The sequence below is a fragment of the Mizuhopecten yessoensis genome, unplaced genomic scaffold (genome assembly GCF_002113885.1).
Source record: "Mizuhopecten yessoensis strain PY_sf001 unplaced genomic scaffold, ASM211388v2 scaffold10403, whole genome shotgun sequence".
Lineage (NCBI taxonomy): Eukaryota > Metazoa > Mollusca > Bivalvia > Pectinida > Pectinidae > Mizuhopecten > Mizuhopecten yessoensis.
The window spans coordinates 439,674-450,028 of record NW_018408529.1 but is presented as its reverse complement, the minus strand read 5'-3'; the positions used below and the strand labels follow the sequence as shown (position 1 = coordinate 450,028).

The following is a 10,355-nucleotide window of genomic DNA, read 5'->3' as shown; positions in this document are numbered from 1 at the left end:
CTTGTCACGGTACAGAGCCCAACACAGCAACATCCATAAAATAAATCCCCACTTGTTATGGTACAGAGCTCAATATATCAACATCCACAATATAAATTCCCTCTTGTCACGGTACAGAGCCCAACACAGCAACATCCACAAAATAAATCCCCACTTGTTATGGTACAGAGCTCAATATATCAACATCCACAATAGAAATTCCCACTTGTCACGGTACAGAGCTCAACAATAAAACATCCACAAAAGAACTTTTCACTTGTCACGGTACAGAGCTCAACACAGCAACATCCATAAAAGAAATCTCCACTTATTACGGTACAGAGCCCAACACAGCAACATCCAAAAAAGAAATCCCCACTTGTTACGGTACAGAGCTAATCACTACAACATCCACAAAAGAAATCCCCACTTGTTACGGTACAGAGCTCAACACAGCAACATCCACAGTACAAGAAGGAGCCGCTTGTCCAGGTAGCCAAGTTCAAGCAGCAACGTTTTATAGACTGATTGCATCATCCCTGCTGGTCAAAGTGCTATTGTCTGTATGTGTTTACGTGATATTGCATCATCCTGATTCGTGACAATCGGCCAAGCTTTGGACTGTGGTAATAGATTACATGGAAAAGCAACTAACTGCTTCTTCTATATAGGTCATACCTTCCGACTACCAGGCAAGGCTAGTTTGGCTGTTCTCACGACGCCAGATTTTACGGGATTTAAAAAAAGAAGCCGCCGCTTCAAGCAACTAACGGGACACTTGTCGGAAAACATGTATACATTACACACACAGAGGCACGTCCTGAATTAACCTTAGCTGTTGATAGGACGTTAAACAAAATCAAATCAAACCTGACTGTTGATAATGGTCACACAGACAGTTTAGGATAGAAATAATTTTGAAAATGTAACTTTCTTGGTTTACGAATTACGTGCCGTGCGACGCTGTCTAATGGGATATCATTTTTAGAAACTATTTTTTTTCCAAACAAATGCTAGTTTGAAAGAGAAATTCAATCTGAGTCTCATTCGAGTCTAAAATATTTGAACTACGTGTACTTTTCTGCTTATATTGATCGTTTATCATACAACATAAACCAAATAACCAACCTGTCTCTTTCAGGGTACAGCTTCACCTGCTCAAGGGCCTACCCTAATAGTATTTGCGTTAATATCAATTTGAAAAAGAAATAAATGTAGATGATAAATATTTATGAAAAATTGTATACCATTTTCGATACTATGGTATACACAACATCAATTTATTTGAAAGGCGTCATGTTTTGGGTACAATGACGTCAGCAAAATACACTTGTAATATATATACATATAGACGTACTGTCTTTGGTCCTCCCTGCCGTGAAGAGGTTCGACATTATGGTGCAACGTTAGTATTACTTCACTCTCTTTTAGATTCCTCAATAGTTTTGTGACGAAAACTTGTATAAAGTCGCAGTACGTAAAAAGTGGTAGTCAACCCGAAATTTCAGTCTCAGTACGTGAAAGTGGTAGTCAACCCGCAATTTCTAGGTTTTATTAAATTATGGCTTCACTCCCGCCATCGCTGTCCATACATGTAGTTGGAAGAAGGACTTACTAAGGAAGTATATATGTGTAACAGTTGCTCTTGCATACGTGTTTAGTAAATCGCCATTATTAGCTGAATCTAGTCACCCAGTTAGAAGTAAACAATGTGGTGAAGTGGTCGTGCAAGACAGCACGCAAGCGTCATATCAACTAACCAGTGGTCAAAAAGGGCTGTTAAGTCACAAGAAATATAAGGATTGGGTTGATAACACAAATTTATACATTTGATGAAAAAATATGTGTGCATTTATGGTTTCGGCTCCTTTTTATATGATACATCATTTCTGAATTAGCCTATAACACTTGTGTTAGATGGAGTGTGGAATAACCAAAGGCAGGACTTTAGATAGGTAGGAACTTGCTAACTCATTCACACCTACATACTTAAATTGGACTTTCCCAGTCTTTGATTCAGAAGCTTCAAATGCGACTTTTGGGGTGAATGGGTTAAGTGAGGAAGTTGTTCAAAATCGTGAGAAATCAGGAGATTTTATCATTTACCTCGATGGGAATATTTGGAAGGTATCATAAAAATTTGAGAGGTACCATAAAAATTCGGGAGACTCACGTAATTTTCGGGAGGGTTTGCAGTGTCATTCCCCTTGAACAGTTGACTTCCAACACAAATAACTCAGAGTCAAAATGTCGTTTTAACATGATTTTATCTGAAGAATTTATTTGTTTCGGTAAAATGATGTATGAATACATACAGGTCATTAGTTCATGGTAAAGAACGAGACACAATACGTGTACGGAACACAACAATGAAATCTAAACCGACAATCACACACAGTAAAACTTAACAGTTTCATACAGCAGAATGATTTTGATTTAGGAATGTGATTATTTTAACAATATCATTTCTCTCTTCAGCTGAAGCAAAATGTTATATCAAAAAATTTGAAATTAACTGTTCTGGCTGTACATAAAATGCCTATACAAAGAACAAGGTAGCGATTTGAAAAGCTGTAGGTAACCTAGAAAAAAAAACCATTTGTACAACGAAACCCAGTAACCTAGTAGACTAGAGTCTACCTTTGTATAACACAACACTGACATCACTAACAAGGAATATCCACAAAAACAATACCGAATAAAAGTCTGATAAAACCAGCTGATTTATCACATAGTAAAAAGCTTATAAAATGTAAACATTAGCACAACCGCGACACATTGGAATGTTAACACCAGAAGTACAGTGAAACCTCCTAATCTGTACTAGTGTTTCGATTCTAGGACAATGTTTGGAATACAAATCACAAAAATATGTTCAAATGTTCCAGACTTTAAAGCATGCAGAGCCAAACTTTTCCGTGGTTTTTTTTATTAAGAAAAGCCGAACTTATTGTCATTTGAAGTATGCATCCAAAGGTTCAATTCCAAGATCTAAATCAGATTAAGGAGGTTTCATTGTATACGTTACAGTAAAGAATGACATTGCACAACCAACGTGTTTCCTTCACTCACAGAAACCTGTAGTCTTATACTAACTATATATGTGGAATACATCTTATTGACATCTGTCCAATAAGCATCTCATATTGCCTAAATAAGTATCTCATTCTACAAATAAGTATTCCATCTGTCCAATAAGCATGCCATATTGACTAAATAAGTATCCCATTCTACAAATAAGTACCCCATCTGTCCAATAAGCATGCCATATTGCCTAAATAAGTATCTCATTTTACAAATAAGTATTCCGACTGTCAGATAAGCATGCCATATTGACTAAATAAGTATCCCATTCTACAAATAAGTATTCCAACTGTCCAATAAGCATGCCATATTGACTAAATAAGTATCTCATTCTACAAATAAGTATTCCATCTGTCCAATAAGCATGCCATATTGCCTAAATAAGTATCCCATTCTACAAATAAGTATTCCATCTGTCCAATAAGCATGCTATATTGACTAAATAAGTATCCCATTCTACCAATAAGCATCCCATCTGGCCTAAATAAGTATCCCATTCTATCAATAAGTATTCCATCAGGCAAATGGCCTCGTATCCCATCTGTCCAATAAGTATCTCATTTGACCAATAAGTATCCCATTTGACCAATAGGTATATCATTATGATCAACTTAAATAAGCGCAATGGTTCTTATGTTTCTTTATATTAGCAATACAAAGTAATAAAACAGCTACAGAAATCAACCATGATCAAACTAAAAATCATTTTATATATTCATATTTCTTATCCATTTTCACATTTCCCATGGATGTCATTACATATGTTAAAAAAAAGGATCATATGACGTCCGTTCGTATTCTTCAAGAAGACATTTACAAAGTGACTGTGACAGTATTGATTTGTAATCATTACAAATGGGCGATAGAAATAACATATTTCATATAAGGGGTGGAATATTGAAGAAATGTAGGACCTAGTTTATTTGTTAGTGATATTTGTAATAACCATCCCATATGTAGAAATGTCCTACTACACTTTTTGTGTTAGCCCTTTAGCAAGCTATATATATGTTTGTAATATTTGTAATAACCATCCCATATGTAGAAATGTCCTTCTACACTTTGTGTGTTAGCCCTATAGCAAGCTATATATATATGTTTGTGATATTTGTAATAACCATCCCGTATGTAGAAATGCCCTACTACACTATGTGTGTTAGCCCTATAGAGGACTGTAGATTTGTAATAGGTATGTCATCAGCAGATCTCCCACATGTGACATTTAAGGCAGCCCCTGAGCAAAGTCTGAAATCCACAAGTCTGGAGTGGGAATGTGGTTTAACAGAACACAACCTGAAGTTCTTCAATCTCGTCCTAACTGTCAAATCTCGTCATTAGACTTAAATCGGAAAAGTATGAGTGGGTCAATGTTTTCTACCAAACATTTCACAGCGAAGATGATATAGTGACGATGATGGTTACAGTTCGTAACTGGTCAGATAAGCATCGGACAGGATGACGGCCGAGAACCATGAATTCGATACAACACAGCAAATCTTGACTTACTACAACATCTGATGATAATTGTAACAAACACCATGTGATAATCCTGCTTAAAATAACAACGTTCTTATAGGAATGTCATGATAAAAACAAACGCATCATGTTAATGTAAAATGCATGAATGTCAATGTAAAATACAGGTACATATTTATATTTTGTGTAATAAAATAATCCTAGAGACAGGTTTGACTGTTGCCCTCTGTCCGTTACATAGCAACCCTTTTATATAAACACTTCACCTCAGCGCCTCTACTCCTATAGTGTCCACGGCTTTCCCTTCTATACATACTAGCTGTCATCATCACCATGGTAACCTCCTATATGGCCCCTCCCCTTTACAATGTTTACAGCAATAGTTCTAGTACAATTTCATAAACAATGTTATTTATGTTTCATTGTTCACGATGTTCAGTAACAGTAAATTCCATGTTTGATTAATTAACGACACACAAGATGAGCTATGTACAGATGATGATGATTTCCAGGACTACCTTGAGTCAAGATCCTTTAGTTCATTAAAACATTAAGGAAAAGATCCACTAATATATTCTTAGTCGTTAAAAAGTAACTTTAACATATTTGTTCTGAGATTCAAAGTTATCACATTTTGATAACAATTGATAAAATCCATTTTTTTAAAGTTTGGTTTCAAATTATTTGAAAATCCAACTATAAAGTGTAATTTTTACATAACACTAGCTGACAGGACGTGGCCGAATGCTGTAAAGCTATCTTGTAATCATTTCTTTTTGTTTACCTGTGAACTATTGTCTAGAGAGTCAACATATTTATTGTTGCTTGTGACAACAGGCTGGAATGACATAAGTTGCAATTCTATCAGCTTGTATGTAACTACATCATCCGGCCCTTTCAAACAAACGTTACCCAAAATGGTTTTGAACATCTTAGAATGAATAGCAATTACAATTTTTCCAAGCAATGAATCTAAGTTACATTGAACTGAAAATGCAGAATTCCGGAATGCTTTTATGTCTATATATCTGTTTTAAATTAACTGTTTTTCACAAAACTATGTAATGGGAGATAACTCCAGTCACCTTCAGAACACAACAGGACACCACTGAGATAAAATATATCCCAACTGATTCAGGAGGCAACAGACTGTGATAGTAACAAACAGTGTGACCCAATCTTAGAACAGAATGGATTCAATATGGAATATACTTGTAATTGAACATATATTATGCTATTGTTTTCACCCCCAGAATTGTAACAGCAATCCTCAAATATTGATTACCCTCCCCGTAAATTCTGTATACATGAAAACTTCTGCCTAGTCATATTTTTTTCCCTTCACTTATAAAATCCATATTTGCCCATTATTAATTTTGCCATTAACATGTAATTACTATACATGGTTTGCTTTTCAATTACACTTGGTCTTATGATGATTTTGCCACGAATACGGAGGGTGAAAATGATGAAGATAAATTGCGGAAAAAAATTTCCGGTAAATATGTGCTACATTTTCTCTATCCTGCAACACTCAACATCCTCACTGTGACATTACTTGTGTTTTGACGTCTCTCATTTCCCCCCTGAAATTTCACAATGAACTGTTCCAACCATTGAACTGGAAGAGTTCTAATGTGTCTTCAGGGGTGAATGAGTTAATATTTCAAAATGTTCAGAAAATTTAATATGATAAAGACAACTGCAATCTTTGGAAATTAACATGGTCAGAAAAATCGATACATGGTACGTTAGTGTATATCTAAGGGGTGTTCCTCCTCGCTGTGTCTACAGCACTGTACAGTAGCACAATCTATCCTCACAATGACAGCACAGTCTAACGCAGTCCAACAACCTATAGTGTTCTGTCGGGAAACAGGAGTTGACTGAGAGGCAACGGTATGTCCCTGTATGGTGATGTACCCTAGCTAAAACAGGGAGGAAGTGAAGTTTTTATCACATAATACTGAAGTACAGCATGTTAAACACATAGTGACCATCCGAGATGACCTCTACTATAATGTCATTATAATACTCTATTATAACTGGGTCCGACAGGGCAGTATGTTTCTACCGCTCTGTGCCTCCTCCCCCAGCCGTATGTCATAGTCCTCGGCCAGCATTAGGCTGGCGATACAGCCGTCGAATCCCCGCGTGAACTTTCTAAGGGTGTTCTGTGAAACGTTGGGCATTCCTCCTGAAATCACACAGATTTTTTTTTTTTTCTTAAAGTGTATAGATATATATATATGAAATAAATTCACAGTTAAAATTTATTGAACAAGATACATGCATCAATTACATGAAGTAAATTGATTTACTTGGCTTTTGTTGATCCGACAGGAGATTCATTATTGTAATAAATTCCTAAAGAAATATAATAAATGCATATATTGGAAAAACAATTCATATGAAAGTTAAAACAGAATAATACATCTTATGTGAAAACAACATTTTGTTCATGTTGAGTCACTCCCCTTACCTATATATAACATTTTGTTCATTTTGAGTCACTCCCCTTACCTATATATAACATTTTGTTCATGTTGAGTCACTCCCCTTACCTATATACAACATTTTGTTGGTGTTGAGTCACTCCCCTTACCTATATACAACATTTTGTTCATGTTGAGTCACTTCTCTTACCTATGTACAACATTTTGTTCATGTTGAGTCACTCCCCTTACCTATATACAACATTTCATTCATGTTGAGTCACCCCCCTTACCTATATACAACATTTCGTTCATGTTGAGTCACTCCCCTTACCTATATATAACATTTTGTTGGTGTTGAGTTACTCCCCTTACCTATATATAACATTTTGTTGGTGTTGAGCATGGTGTAGCTGCCTGGGGAACTTCCTTCCACAATTTCTGTCTCATCCACCTCTAGGAATCCATCTTGTTTGTCCCTGAAAATATACAAATTCAATTTCTTTAAATATTTTGCAATATTTCTTACTTGATTTATTATGATGATGAGAATATGACTGGTTTTATCTTAGATTGTCTATTACTACATTTACCAAATTAGAAAACATTATCAGTTTTCCAACAAATAAGACAACTGATGTAATTTTGAATAATGCCGTGCTCTCAGAAGGGCATTCCAGGTAGACTTAAATCAGAGTGGAGGTTTTGTGGATACTCGGCACATGTAGCCTAGGAGCCTGTATTTCTAAACTTGAGGTCAAGGTCAAAAGTTGAACAAAGGAAGCAGTGTTCCAATTTCTGTGTTTGACACAGCGCCTACTGATGGTGTACCTAGTTGCCAAGTTTGAAGCAGTACATGAAACAGTGGTTGAGCTACATTTCCAAAACCTGTATTTTTATACCAAAGGTCATGGTAAAAAGTCAAATAGAGGTCATGGTGCTGCTATTTTGGTATCTGAAACATCAACTTTTTATGAAATACCTACATACAAAGTCTGTCTGGAGTTGCAACATGGAACACTGGCCTAGATATGCTCCGGAAACTTGATTTTGGTACTTGAGGTCAAGTTCAAACACGGTGGTTGCAATGTTCCATTTTGATATGTGACACAGGATCTTCTGATTATCTATATAATACCTACGTATCAGAACGATGTCCATGCATGAAATGGTGGCTAGGATAGTTCTGGAAACTGAGTCTGATGAAGCAGGGGTCCAATAAAAGATTGCTATAATAACCTGAACGTTTTGAATCTTCTGATGACTTATGCCTTTCATCTAAAATGGCATCAATTAGAATCAACATGTAACGATATAAGGGAATTAACCAAGGAGAACAATTAACCAGATTTGATGAACTTGCTTATAGAATATTATTATGCTTATTTCTGTGACCAATCATTACCATGTGCTCCATTAGCTGAGTTTGGATTTTATGATTGTGAATAAAGACTTTCCCAACCCTTACCCCTATAAGAGATAGCTCTCTTTGACTAAGCGAGTAACACCCCCAGCCTTACCGCTGAGCCCTAACTGTGTGCCATTCTCCATCATATAGGCGTGTGTCATTGTAAGAGATGACGGCCTCTCCACTGCCCAGGTTGTAGCGGAACTGGAGGGCACCATTGACAAACCCAAGGGCCAGGTAGTCACTGTTTGAGGTGATGGGCTGTTCGCGGCCACTCCACAGGATCAGACCATTGGGGCTCTCTGGCTTCATGGTCAGCTGGATGTCAATCTTAGAGCCACTCACTCTGTAAAACATGAGTCTCTAATGATAAAGTGATCTTAAAGCCATTTCATCATTTAAGTTTAGTAATGTAATCTTAAGTCTCAAATGTAAACATGATCTTAAAGCCATTTTATCATTTAAGTAATGTAATCTTAGAGCCACTCACTCTGTAAAACACGAGTCTCTATGTGTTAAAGTGATCTTAAAGCCATTTCATCATTTAAGTAATGTAATTTTAGAGCAACTCCCTCTGTAAAACACGCGTCTCTATGTGTTAAAGTGATCTTAACGCCATTTCATCATTTAAGTTTAGTAATGTAATCTTAAGTCTCAAATGTAAACATGATCTTAAAGCCATTTGATCATTTAAGTAATGTAATTTTAGAGCCACTCGCTCTGTATAACACGAGTCTCTAAGGATAAAGTGATCTTAAAGCTTTTTCATCATTTAAGTAATGTAATCTTATAGCCACTCACTCTGTAAAACATGAGTCTCTAATGATAAAGTGATATTAAAGCCATTTCATCATTTAAGTAATGGAATCTTAGAGCCACTCACTCTGTAAACCACGAGTCTCTATGTGTTAAAGTGATCTTAACGCCATTTCATCATTTAAGTAGTGTAATCTTAGAGCCACTCGCTCTGTAAAACACGAGTCTCTATGTGTTAAAGGGATCTTAAAGCCATTTCATAATTTAAGTAATGTAATTTTAGAGCAACTCCCTCTGTAAAACACGCGTCTCTATGTGTTAAAGTGATCTTAAAGCCATTTTATCATTTAATTAATGTAATCTTAGAGCCATTCCCTCTGTAAAACAGGAGTCTCTAATGATAAAGTGATATTAAAGCCATTTCATCATTGAAGTAATGTAATCGTAGAGCCACTCACTCTGTAAACCACGAGTCTCTAATGATAAAGTGATATTAAAGCCATTTCATCATTGAAGTAATGTAATCGTAGAGCCACTCACTCTGTACAACACGAGTCTCTATGTGTTAAAGTGATCTTAAAGCCATTTCATCATTGAAGTAATGTAATCGTAGAGCCACTCACTCTGTACAACACGAGTCTCTATGTGTTAAAGGGATCTTAAAGCCATTTCATCATTTAAGTTTAGTAATGTAATCTTAAGTGTCAAATGTAAACATGATCTTAAAGCCATTTGATCATTTAAGTAATGTAATTTTAGAGCCACTCGCTCTGTATAACACGAGTCTCTAATGATAAAGTGATCTTAAAGCCATTTCGTCATACAAGTAATGTAATCTTAAGTCTCAAATGTAAACATGATCTTGGAGGCCATTTCATTAGTAATATATAAATGTCTCAATTGCCTTCAGTCTGTGAATTTTTTTATTAAAACACATTGAAGGACAATTTTATTCGAACAAATACCGACTACATTTGTATAGGGTGGACTTGATTAATTGGTATCCTCACCGTTTGTTGATACTCCGGCCAGTGTATAACAGGAAACTATGGCCAGTATATCTGGGCACATACACCGTCTTCTCAATCTCTGAAAGTGTAGTACAGAATCACATCAGAATACTTAAATCTATTAATAGTTTGTGGTTTCATTAGGTTTAACCTCAATAGGCATCGATACTTACCAGGAAACAAGAGGCCCAAGGGCCTTAGCCGTCA

The 10,355-nt window shown here is 36.0% G+C and overlaps 1 protein-coding gene across 1 annotated transcript in view; it reads right to left on the bottom strand.

Annotated features, from left to right (window-relative positions):
* Positions 1 to 2,229: 2,229 nt before the first annotated feature.
* Positions 2,230 to 10,355, bottom strand: part of LOC110460454 (pikachurin-like) — a 77,405-nt gene continuing 69,279 nt past the window's right edge. Inside the window, exons 11-14 of the mRNA XM_021513371.1 lie at positions 10,149 to 10,227; positions 8,495 to 8,728; positions 7,350 to 7,453; positions 2,230 to 6,736 (exon numbers count right to left, since the gene is read on the bottom strand). Coding sequence (XP_021369046.1) covers positions 6,579 to 6,736; positions 7,350 to 7,453; positions 8,495 to 8,728; positions 10,149 to 10,227 — 575 coding nt within the window. The 3' untranslated portion in view covers positions 2,230 to 6,578. The remainder of the gene's footprint in view (positions 6,737 to 7,349; positions 7,454 to 8,494; positions 8,729 to 10,148; positions 10,228 to 10,355) is intronic.